This window comes from Cavia porcellus, unplaced genomic scaffold (assembly GCF_034190915.1).
Source record: "Cavia porcellus strain 051 isolate PalLab524CR breed Dunkin Hartley unplaced genomic scaffold, mCavPor4.1 scaffold_7, whole genome shotgun sequence".
NCBI classification, from domain to species: Eukaryota; Metazoa; Chordata; class Mammalia; order Rodentia; family Caviidae; genus Cavia; species Cavia porcellus.
In genome coordinates this window covers 29,688,384-29,701,421 of record NW_026947490.1, presented here as the reverse complement: position 1 = coordinate 29,701,421, position 13,038 = coordinate 29,688,384, and the positions used below count along the sequence as shown (strand labels likewise).

Below are 13,038 nucleotides of genomic sequence, written 5' to 3'. Positions count from 1 at the left end.
CAGACAAGATTGGATGATAGGAACAGCTTTTTTTGGAGAAAATGACATCTTAATAGGTAATGCTGATTTAGTACCATCTTGTTTTGAAGTCTCATCTAGCTTTTGTTCTTCTGTCTCCAATGGTCTAAACAGGTTGTATCTTAGTGGATTTTGTTATGTACGATAGTATAAGCAAAAACCTTTTAAGGACAAGGAGATTATACAGAGACCATTGTTCATTTTCTGTTAATCAATTCTAAATACTCTATAATGCTGTCATTCTCTTAAATGGTTTTACATTGTTTTGATATACTTAATGCTACAGTATATGAAGTTGTACTCAAGGACTTCAGGGAGGGAGTCAATATGGTAACTATTTTTGGGTCAGGATTATCTGGTGGTGAAACACTATTCTGCTTAAATGGTTATGTTTTGATCTGCCCTGTTTCGCTGTTATGCCCTCTTTTTTCTCAATCTCCACTCCATTATTTACTCTTTTATTTTTATCCATTTAATTAAAGGGAAAAATATAGCAGGATATAATATAGTAACCCACTTTGACTTTCTATTATCTCGATTTGAAGCCCTGTATTACTCTCACCATCTTGTTTTTGACTGAGGTTCCTCTATTCTGTTTTGCTGGATAGTATCAGGTTCGAAAGTTTAGGCATCAGCTGAGAAGATAATGAGATTCATTATAACGCCCATTCTCGTTGACTTTTATCTACTTTTGAAGACCTACAATATCTCCAATGTTTTGGTTTTGTCGGTTTTATTCTTTACGGTTTTGTTCAATTGTATAACAACTAATGATACAGGCAATTCTATTAGAAATAGCGGGAGGCATTATGGTAACCATTGTTGATCACCTTGTATTATGTTTTTATATTATCTATTATGTTCACCCTTTTGACTTGACCGATTCTGTTCTGTTATGTCACATTTGGTTTTACTCTCTTCCAAAAAAGCAATAAGAACCGTGGGAGCAATGAAACCCAAAATGTGTAATAGTCATTGTACAAAAGAGAGGAAAAGAAAGTGCTCTAAACTATATAACTGCATGTATATATAAGTGTATAAGATGGAAAATGGTATCACAGAGTTTTATTGGATCATTGAACAGAACTGTTTGCAGTACCATTGTTGGAATGTCCACTCTACAAGCTTTAATTTTGTGACTTGAACAATTATTTCTAAGATGGCAATATGTAATCCATTAACTAGTGATTGCCTACTGCGCATTTTTTTCTCCTGTAAATCTGTATAACTTGTACCCCTTCACTGTTTTTTTTCTTTCTTTTCTTTTCTCCTTAAATAAAATAAAAAAAATAAAAAATAAAAAAACAATAAAAATTAAAAAAAGATATTGGCTGTTTGTTTTCATGTATGGCTTTTATCAGATTGAGTTAAAGATCATCTATTCCAATTTTCCATAGGGGTTTTTAATCAAGAATGAGTGTTGGACTTCATCAAAACCTTTTTCTGCATCTATTGAGATGATCACATGATTCTTGTCTTTAGTTCCTTTGATATAGTTGATCAATATTTATTGATTTTCACATGTTGAACCATCCCTGCATTCCTGAGATGAATCTCATTTGGTCAAAGTGTATAATCTTTTGATGATTCACTGCATTCTGTTTACCAGTACTTTACTGAGGATTTTCGAAATCTATATTCCTTATGGAGACTGGTCTGTAGTTTTCTTTTTGGATTTGGGTCTTTCTGTGGTTTTGGTATTAAGGTAATACTTGATCCAGGAATCAGTTAGGGAGACTGCTTCCATTTCAATTACATTGAAAAGTTTGAGGAGTGTTGGTACTGTCTTCCCTAAATTTCTTGTAGAATTCAGCTATGAACTCATCAGGACCTGGGCTTTTCTTTGTTGGCAAGTTGTTAATTACATTTTTAATTTCATTAACTGGTCATTTGTGAGAAGCAAATTAAAACAAGACTGAGATTCCATCTCACTTCAGAAAGAATGGCTATCATCAAGAAATCAACCAGTAACCGATGCTGGTGGAGCTATGGAGAAAAAGAAAGCCTTCTGCACTGTTGGTGGGAGTGTAGACTGGTAAAATCACTGTGTAAATCATGGCGATTCTTCAGAAAACTAGGATCAGATATCCCATTTGACCCAGCTATTTCCCTTCCAGATATTTTCCCAGAAGAATTAAAAGCATCATACCATAGTGATGTATGTGCACCCATGTTTATAGCAGCACAATTTGTAATAGCTAAATCTTGCTAACAACCCAAATGCCCATCAACTGAAGAATAGATTAAAAATGTGTGATATTTTTATACAGTGGAATATTACTTAGCTACAAAGAAGGATAAACACCAGGCTTTTATAGATAAATAAATGGCACTAGAGACCATACTGATAAGTGAAATAAATCAGACTCACATATGTAAACATTCTATTGTCTCCGTGTAAGAAACTGGAATATTAAATAAGGTGCAAAAGGTATCATAAATATTGTGAAAAGGAAGACAACTTCTTAAAAGGAAAGAACAACTGTTACGGGGAAAAAAGAAAAGAAAAAAGGGGGAAATGCACACACACACACACCACAAGATAGTTAAGATAATTGTACTAGAGGTCCTTTAAGTTCAGGGGAAGAAACTGTGATTGCTTAAATTGTTTCATTTGTTTTGTATGCCTATATCTTTTCATCTGAGCAACTATTTTGACGATAACAATATGCAATATAGTGACTCTTACTAATTTCCTATGAACTTGTTTAAAAATCCTATATCAGTTCTACAGTTTGTTTTATTTTTATTGTTTTGTTTTCTTTTAATCTCTTTAAAATGAAAATAGGAAACCAACAGACACAAAAATAAATCAAAAATGAACATGAAGTTGAACCCACCTTATAAAAGAAAGACTTGCCCGAGTGTGAGAACATCCCCACCCACTCACAGAGCCACTGGCCATCACATATGTTGTGCTGATTCTTGCTCCCTCCCGTCCTTGCTGGAATCACCATCTTCACTACTGTTACCTGTTCCTCCTGTTCCTCCATTGTTTTAGCCCATAGTTATGTGTCTCTGCATGTGCATTTTAATGCTGATGATTTGAATGTTTATATATGTACAAAATCATACTTATTAATCATGTTGGTTAATCATATTGATTATGTCTTCTATTTCTCAACTGAATGCTTAACATTCATAAATATTGTAATTATTTCAATATTTACTGATGAACAGTGATCTCCTGTAGGAGTATAGTGCCACTTTTGAATGTACAGTAAATGGACTTTGGGTTTAAGATACTTTGGGGTTCCTACCAACAATTCTGCAATAAATATTTGTGAACACAAATGCTATTTAACATGAAGGTGTACATAATTGAGAATATTTACTTAGGTGTGGAATTGTTGGGTGTAAGGGAATTTCTCAAGTAAAGTCTTAATAGCTCGGCATGGAAAGGCAGGCCCATAATGCCAGCTTCTGGGAGGATGAGACAGAATTGCAAATTTGAAAACAACTTGGTAAATTTAAAAAGATGCTGTGTCAATATAAAGAAATAAATAAGTTTGTTGCTGTAGTTCAGCTGCAGAGCACCACTGTGCTCAGGAGAAACTCTCGATATGAATCTCAAGTAAGCACAAAAGCAGAGAGTATAATAACTCACCAGCTTTAATGATTATATATATTTGTCTATCTTATTTTACTTATTTTTGCTTTCTTCTACTCTGCAATATTTTCAAGCAAATTTTAGGTATTGTATCATAAACTACTTCAGTCTAAAAAAAAAGAATATTTTAAAAACACCCACAATACCACGATAGCACTAAAAATACCCCCAATGCCTCTACAACCCCCAAGTGAAACAGCAATTCCTTAATTAGAATGATATTTTTAGCCAGTGTAAGTAGCCTTCAAGATAGACATGAGCCAAGAAAGTTATTCTGCAGATGGGGCAAAGGGCTTCATAATACATAATACCAAACAAATCAATATATAATATCAATCACGTTCAACTAAATTATGCTGTTTATTATTTTTAGAGGGGACTGAAACCAAGAACTTGCACTAAGCTACATCCCCCACCTTTTTTACTTTTTATTTTGATATGAGATCATACAAAGTTACTCAAACTGGTCCAAAACTTGAGATCTTCCTGCCTCAGCCTCCTGAGTAGCTGGAATTACAAGAATGCACCACTGAATCTGGCTACATGCCCTTTAATTTAATTTATAGACAAACACACAGATATATAACAAAACATGTGGAGGAAAATTATTTTCAAAAAATTATTTTCAAAAAATACCCAAAACACAGAAACAAATTATAAAACTGAATAATGCAGACACAATCATTTTAATGAGGCAAGGACTTTAACAAACTCCTCAACAAACAAGATATACAGATTGCAAATAAGTAAATGAGAAGATGTGCCACATCATACATGACCTGGAAAAACTGAACTGAAACAGTGAGATGAGGTGGGCATGGTGGTACAGGGCTATAGTCCAGCACTCTGGGAGGCACAGGCAGGAGGATCATAACTCTGAGCTAAGACTTGACAACTCAGTGACCAACAAACCCTCCCTCAAAAACTAAATTTTAAAAAGGACTGGGCTGTACCTAATTTGAAGGTTGTAGGTCCAATATACATAAGTGTCAGGGGAAAACACAAATAATAAAGAAAGTAAAAAGAAAGGAGAGAGGAAAGAAGGAGAGAGGGAAGGAGAAGGAAGGGAAAAGAAGGAAGATAAAAACAGCAAGTTATGACTTTGCTTTTATGCAAAATAGCCACAACCTACCATACTAACATGTTATATAAATGCTATCAAGCATGTGGCAAATTTCACTTACTGTGTATGAGAACACAAAATAGTTACATGCCATCCAGAGGCACTTTGGTGGCTTCTTACAACGTGAACCACTCATATTTTAAGATACACCCCAGCAAATGTGTTTCTCAGTATTTTCCTAAAGAATTTTGTCCACACACAAATGCACACCTGGATGTTCCCAGCACTTCCTTCCATAACTGCCAAATCTTGGAACCAATGAAGATTTTGAATAATGGATAAACCGGTGCAGCTGACAGTGGAATATTGGCACTAAAGAGAAAGAAGCTATCAAACCATGGAGGAAAAGTCAATGCAAGTTGCTATACGGAAGGTCAGTGTGAAAGGCTTACACACTCAAGTGTGTGACATCCACACAAAGCAAAACTACGGAGCCAGTAAAACACTAGTGGAGGAGAGAGAGGAGAATGACAGAGCGCAGAGGATTTTTAGGGCATGGAGATGACTCCCCATGAAACTACAATGGCCGGTACATCCCATACGTTGGACACTACCAAGGAGAGCCCCAGGGTAAATAATGGGATTGGAGAGACAAAGGTGAGTCTAGGGAGATCCAGCATTTGAAAAGCTGCATCACTGAGTAAGTGTGGGAATGGATATCACCAGAGGTTGTGAATGGGTGAAATCTTTATAGCTTATGCCAGATTTGCATGAATCTAGAACTATAGCTACTGAAGTTTAAGCTGAGTGTGGAGCTCTCACCTGGTATCCAGCACTCTTAGAGACTGAAGCAGGAGAATCACAACTTGAGCCCAGGCTTGGAAATTTAGCAAAGTAATGAGGCTTTGTATCCAATGGGGCAGGGGCTGGCTGGAGATTCAGCTCACTCAAAACGCTGGGTTCAAACTCAGCACTAAATAAATAAATAAATCCTAGGAAAAAAGCAGGCTCATCTGTGCTGCTGTTATACAACCCATGAATCTTGAATTTCTGGGAATTTGCTCATATCTAGATGGATCAACTGAAAACATGGTAGTATTCATGGATGCATTGGAACCCACATTTTTTATTTGCATTACTAGGGAACTGAACCTAGAATCATTCCACTGCACTACATCTCCACCTCAATTTTTTGTATTTTATTTGGAAAGAAGTGTTCACTATGGTGCCAAAGCAAGTTTTGAATTTGCCATTCCCCTGGCTGAGCCTGAGAGCACACTGGGATTACAGACCTGCATCAATGTGCCAACAGCAAACGACTTTTATTAGTTCAGGCAGGGGCTGAACATTGGGTGGCAGAGACAGCCTCTGCCAGAGAGTAACCTGTGACTACTCAGCATCATTCTAAACTCCAAAAACAAAAGAAGCACTTCCACCCTTCTCAAGGTGGATATCCCAAAGGTTTATTTTGGATCCTCAGACAGTCAAATCTGCGTATGTGTCTTGGTGGTGAGTGGCTTACAGAAAAAAAGATTCTCAGCTTTCACTGACAGCTGCATACAATGGGGTAAAGTGTGGAGGATGTGGGCACCCAGGGAGGAAACTCCTAATAAAAAAAATGGAAGGATGCCACAGGTGCTACTGTGGTGCAGTGAATCGAGGACGGGGCTGGGAGGGGGCAAGACGAAGAATTACTGGTCCTAGAGATGGAAGCTTCTTCTTAGCGAGGCAGTGGAGAAGCACTGGTTCTCTGACCTATGGGTTCTGCACTGTCCTTCATGGCGCCCGGCTTTTCCCTCCTGAGCTTTCCCTTTGTTTTTTATTTTCTAAGGTCACATCTTAGCTGGGCCTTAAAGAATACACATGTCTTAGGACATCAAAAGCATGAATTTGGAGGAGTCAAGAATGTAAGGGAAATGGGAAAACCGCTCTATACTGGAAATGCAATGAAGTCTGGGGTCAGTGTGAGGGAAGGAGGAGACAGCTCATGAACAGCAGAGCAGTGAGGAAGGGCTCCTGATGGGAGCTGACAGGGCTGCCTAACGCTCCTGGGGAGTTCTTTGATTTCCCAACTCCTCAGGAAAGTGTATGACACAATGAAGGTTCATCTGTGAGTAGCTATTTGCAGAAAAAAAGGAAATGGCCTGAGCATTTCTATGTGTGGATTTATACTAAAACAGAGCCATCAGAGAACACTTAGCCAGAGTCTTTTATTTGGAGCAGAAACTCAAAACCACAGGTGTTCATGAGAAGGGAGTTTATAAATACTGTACACAGGACAGGAGCTTACTGGACATGATCTTGTTCATGTTACAAGGGTTGGAGACCAGTTTAAGTACAGATGAGAGATTATCATTGATACCTAAATTAGACAATTGTTTGCTGATTCCTTAATTCAGTAAACACATTGATTCATTAAGTCAACATACATAGCAGTCACTATTTCCCACAGAGGGGAGGAATATCTATCAGTGAATGATACTGAATGAAATCTCTACCTACAAAGAGTTTATATTTCATCATCTGAAAGAAACCATATGAAGCTCTGTACATCATTATCTTTTTCATATAAATAAGTTTAATGGTTTGGATGAGCTTACTAAAATCCTTAAAAATTATAAAAGAATAATTTAAAAGGATAAAATAAACCTGAACACTCCATTAAAGAATTGAACCTATTATTAAAAGTCGTCTCAGAGAAAGAAATCAGGATACCATTGTCTTCACCAGTAAATTTTCCTAATCATTTAAGAAAGATACAATACCGGAAGATAGATTCAAGGAGTTCCCATTCCTTTGAAAAGACTATTATAAATTTAGTAGTAAACCAAGACACTACAGGAAAATAAAACAACAGAATCATATTTGAATAACCACAGTCACAGTCATTCTAAGCAAATCAAGTGAGATAAATTGTTTCCATTGAGTCATAAGACTCAAGGCGAGTTAAAGCTGAAGGAAGCTTCAGGGTAGGACTAGGGCTGAAGCTGAGCTCCTCCCCCCATTGTTGTTAACTCCCTCTCTGCACTAGGTGCAGCAGAACTGGAGGCTGTGTCACTGGGCTGGGCTGGGTCCTCACTCAGAGCCCTCTCCAGACTGGCAGGCAGAGAGTGGATCAGTCTCTGTCGGAAGTCCTGACCCACAAACACATACAGCACTGGGTTGAGGCAGCTGTTGAAGAAGGCTAGGGAGCTTGTTGGATTGACCAGGATGTCAAGGATCTTGTATTTACCCTCTAACAGCATCTCTTTGAGCCAGATAGTGCTTAGAAGTGCAACCAGCTGGAAGGGGAACCAACAGATGAAGAAGGAAGCCACCACAGCAGTGAGGACCCGAAAGGGGCGGCTGGAATTCATCATGCCTTTTCTGTGAATTTTGGCTGCAATGAGCCCATAGCAGATGGCGACCATGGACATGGGCATGCTGAACCCAATAAGGAACCGGATGATCCCTCTAGCTGTCAACATGGCGATGGCCACCTTCCACCTCTTCTCAACAGTGTCTCCCCAGGATGCAAAGGAGAAGGTGCAGTATACATTTCCATTTGGATCACTAGCTGTGGTCAGGAAGATGAAAACCGGCAAGGTAAGGACTAGTGCAAGAACCCAGGGCCCAAGGATCACCTTCTTGGCCAGACTCACAGTGCGGTGGTTCTGGGCCCACACTGGATGCAAGACACAAATACAGCGGTCCAGAGCAATGAGGGCAATCAGGAAGACACTTCCAAACAGGTTTATGTCCACAATGATATGAATCAGCTTGCAAAGGAACCAGCCAAATGGCCATTTTTCTCCCATGGCCATGGAGACGATTTGGAAAGGGAGGGTGGCAGTGAAGGAGAAGTCGGCTAAGGCCAGGTTCAGGTAACAGATGGTGGTGACTGTGTGTGCCATCCGGAATCCAGCCACCCAGATCACCAGCCCATTGCCCAGCACACCAAGGACAAAGGTGATGGCGAGTACCACCAGTGGGAATATCCGCAGCACAGCATAGCCAGCTGATTCATAAGACATCTCTTCAGTTCTGTTTAGAGGGATTGAGAAGTTGCCTTCCATCCTACCAATACCTGAAACATTTCAGCGAAGGTCACTTGTCAGGTGTGGATTTACTTGAGAGCATCCCTATTCAGGTCCTATATCATCTGCCAGTATTTGTTCTACTTTAACTGGGGAAATAAGTCTACCAAGCCTGGTGGCCAGTAATGCTCTAAAACTGGAAAGCTCTTTGATGTTCTTATGAAAAGGAGAGTTCTCCATGTTCTCACAATGACCAGTCTGCATCTATGTGATGACATCACTTCCTCCATATTGTGTGCAAGAAGAACTCGGCAAAGGGGTCCCCATTGCTACTTGCAACACAGTACATTTCATTGTCCTTGCTTGAAATCATCTTTGGGAAGCAAAGAATTTGTACATTCAGTGTTCTGTGACATAGAGTATATGAGAGGGATAACTTTTGTAAATACTTGTGAGGGTCTCATTATAGACCACGGGCTCTGTTGATTGCTCTACACAAGGACCAGTTTTTTACATGCTATGATTTGTGTCTGGGTGTCCCCCCACAAGCTCATGCAATCATGGAGGTAGCTAAATCTAGCACTTGTGATTGGTTCATTGTCTAGTGCTGGGATTGGCAGTGTGAGTGCTGCACCCGACCTGGAGTGAGTAGTCTGCATATAATACAATGGAAGGAAAGAGGTGTGCTTCCTGCTTTTGCCCTTTTGCTCTGGTTGCATCTGGTATCTGCTGAAGCTGCTACAAAGGGCTGCTCCTCAGCCATGCTACACTGCCTTGGAACCAGCTGAGTATGAACTGAAACCTCCACAAACTGTGAGCTAAATAAAACTTTCCTTCCTTCATTTTGGGCATCAGATATGTTGTCTCAGCAATGAGAGAAAAGTAACAAAGACAATGGGCAATATTACTCAACACTGTTTATTTCTAGCTTCCCTAGGCATGAATTGGAATTCACAAGAACTGTGAAGCCTGCTGTAGAATGCTTAACTAGTAAATAATGCAGAAAGCATTTCAGTTCGGCCAGGTATAGAAATAGGAGTTACTGGAGAATGGTCTACATGAAGTCATCATCATAATATTAAAGGGTACTATCATCTCTTTTACCAACCAGAAACCGTAACTGAAGGTTTTCATTGGCTTTTTCGGCATATGTCCAGCCAGTTCATTGGGGCAGCAATATGTGAAGACCAGATGTAACCAGTTCCAGTGCTATTGCCTTTGCTAGGCTGAAGTGCTACCTTTGAAAAGGCTTTCCCCAGGATTACCTGACATAATATAGGTAGGATTCCCCCATGCACCCCTCCCCACTCTGTATCCCAGTGTGGAATTTTCCTTCTCTTTTCATACATATCCCATTCTTTTCTCATTTTCACTGAGGTCTTCTATGGGATGCTGTGTAATAAATTGTTGAATTTCTCCAGTTTAGCCTTGCTGATGTTGGACCTTGGATATTTCTTTGTGTGGCGATACTGTGCACACGTTGTAATAGAAGCATGTTTGGCCTCTGTCCATTATATGCCAGTAGCAACTTCCCTCCAGGAATGACAACCAAAATTATCTCCCAAGAAATAAAATGACCCCTTTTAAAAGTCAGTGTCATAATTAAAGACTACTGGTGTCTAGAGTTACATAAGCCTGTGTTCTAATGCCATTTATAATGCCTCCCCAATGTGAGTCCTTAGACAAGGTCAACCTTTGAGCTTTAGTTTCCTCCTCCACAGAATGGGGATGGTTTATGGTGAATACTGACTTCCATGTAAAGATTAGAGACTATATATGGAAATTTTGGATGAACCATGTGAGTCTCTAACAAATGGGAGCCTGCTGTCTTCACCAGTCTCTGTACTGAGTCCTGAGGCTCAGTTTAGGGATAGGCATCATGGAATCTCAAGGAGAGTCAAGAGCAATGGTCCTAAAAGTGTGTCTGACATTTGCCAATGTCCTCCACCCCGGAACAGCCTTCTTCTCACTACACAGCTCCCTGCAGTAGCCCAAGCAGACAGCATGTGTTGACATGTATGCAGCACTGACTGCACCAGACATATGGTAGATATCAAATGATATTAACCATAACAAATGTTACCATTGTATAGATGAAGCAGTAAAAACTTAGGCTGCTTGCATTAATTGTCCAAACCTCCCAGCTAGAAAGCAGCATGGCCAGAATGTAACCTCAGTCAACTGATCTCTCTTCTTACCCTGCACCTGTCCTAGAAGGCACTCAGCAGATGATGCACTCAGTAATCTCTAAGTGAATGATTTGAAAATGTTAATACAACAAAAGGCACACTGACACGACAGTGCTGCGGAGGGTTGGGACACCCTGGTACAGAGGTGGGGAAGAGAGTTGTGAGCCATGTACCCTGTGCTCTAATATGTGCCAGCCATCTGGTTTCAACACCCTCTGTTTGGGGCAAAAGTCACCATCGTGTGATACAAGAGGAAACCACAGCTCAGAGAGGGGAAGTGTACTGCCACATGTCACAATTATTACAGTGACCGAAGACTTTAACTTAGCCACAGATTCCAAAGGGGAACTCAGCACTCTGTGTGAAATTACTGCTTTTTTTAAAAGCATATTCACACTCCTTTCTTTAAAATACCTTTTAATGCTTCCTTTTCTGCAAATCACCTACCTTATCCACTACCCTACGCTCAACTTATGCCCTCGACTGATATTTCACAGAGAAAATGTTAAAATTAGGTGGCAACTTTTAAGTCTTCTCTTTGCAAACTCTCCAGTCTATGGGCACCTGGTTTTGTGACTAAAGGGATCTTACCCTTTAGTCACAAACTCGCTTTCCTCATTTGCTCCGGATCTTTCTCACTCACCTTCCCCAAAACACGACACCTGCACTTTGGCTTCTGTTTTTCTGTCCTCCAAACTCCCCTCTACTAGCTCATCCCAGTTGTTGCATAAAATTGTAATAGCGGTGCCCCTCCCTTTTAAAAAAAAGATGTGATCTCAGTCCCACATTCCTTTCTACTTCTCTCTTTCTGGACTCTAAAGTCAGAATCCAGTCAGACTCTAGAAAAAGGATTCTCCAACTGTCCCCTCCACTTTTTTGCCTCACATTTTCTGCTGGTCTCCCTCCAGGTGACCTGGGTCCTCCATGCATCACTGAATGCACATTATCAAATTCGATGGTCCCTTCTCTCTCCTCATCCTGATCCCCAGGGAAGCAGCATCCATCAGAATTCCTTCTTCCTGAGACGTCTTTTGCTTTTTCTTTGAGATGATGAGACACACACACAACACAGTCCTCACAGTCTGTGTAGCTCAATCTGCCGACTTCTGTTAGTGGAATTTACCAGCTATTTTAATTCCTTAATTTTGAGCTGAAGAGTTGGGCTCATGCCCATCCCATCTCCCCATTCTCCTGGGTAGCAGTTGTAGGGATGTAAGTCAGTTCCACAGCTTAAACTATCTCATTACGTCTAATCTAAATTGTCATCTTTGGCATTGCTTCAGCCCCCTAGCCTATAGAATCTGCTGACTTCCTTCTCTCTCCTCTGGTAATCTGTGACACCCTCAGACAAAGTCCTTCCGATGTGTCCTGGTCTCCCAAACAAGCCACTCTCCCAAAACTCCATCCACAACTGAACTCACATATTCAGTTACCAAAGCTCCAAATGTAGAACTTATCTTTGATCTCTTCCTTTACCTCCCAGCCCAACTCTCCCCCTATAGATTCTAAACACACTCAGCATGTACCAGGACCCTCCCCACCCACCTGCACCTCCACTAGCCTCAACAAACAAATTAGTCCTGATCATGCCCCTCTCCCCTCCCCACCCCTACCATCCCGTCTGCCTTCTAAACAAACAAACAAAAAAAAAATCCCAACAATCTTGACAAAAGAACAAATAAAACCAGGACATAAGAGGAGGTGTGGTGGCACATACCTGTGGTGTTGTCTACTTGTCAGCACGATGAGACAGAACGGTGAGAAGTTTGACTCCAGTCTGGCAAGTTAGGGAAATCAGTGTAAAAATAAGAGGTTGTTTTGTTTTTTTTTTTTAATGTGGGAGGTAGTTCAGTCGCACAGTCCTTGGGTTCAGTCCCCCTACTGTACATTAACAGGAAAGAAAGAAAGAAATTGTGACATTATTTTGTCAGCGCTTTCCTGCACCCGCAGCCTAACTCCTAGTCCCCCACGTCTGCCATGTCTGTCCTCACACCTCACCCATCCACGCAGACCTTTTACACCAAGCTCCTTCACATCCTCGTTGCCCTCTCAGGGACTCCACACTCTCGGTTCCCTTCTGCTCACAATTCTTTTCCCTTTGAACTTCTCTCAAGGGTCTGTCCTGGACTGTGATGAAAAGCT

General features: G+C 40.4%; 2 protein-coding genes across 2 annotated transcripts in view; both read right to left on the bottom strand.

Annotated features, from left to right (window-relative positions):
* Positions 1-12,744, bottom strand: part of LOC100735723 (N-formyl peptide receptor 2-like) — a 28,966-nt gene extending 16,222 nt beyond the window's left edge. The window contains exon 1 of the mRNA XM_023563159.2: positions 12,614-12,744. The gene's annotated coding sequence lies outside the window, so the exon portion shown is untranslated. The remainder of the gene's footprint in view (positions 1-12,613) is intronic.
* On the bottom strand, positions 6,883-12,750 carry LOC100736001 (N-formyl peptide receptor 2-like). The gene is made up of 2 exons (XM_013147845.3): positions 12,614-12,750; positions 6,883-8,757 (listed from the first exon to the last, which is right to left on the bottom strand). The coding sequence occupies exon 2, from the start codon at positions 8,744-8,746 to the stop codon at positions 7,667-7,669; it is 1,080 nt and encodes a 359-aa protein (XP_013003299.1). The 5' UTR covers positions 8,747-8,757; positions 12,614-12,750; the 3' UTR covers positions 6,883-7,666.
* Positions 12,751-13,038: the final 288 nt, after the last annotated feature.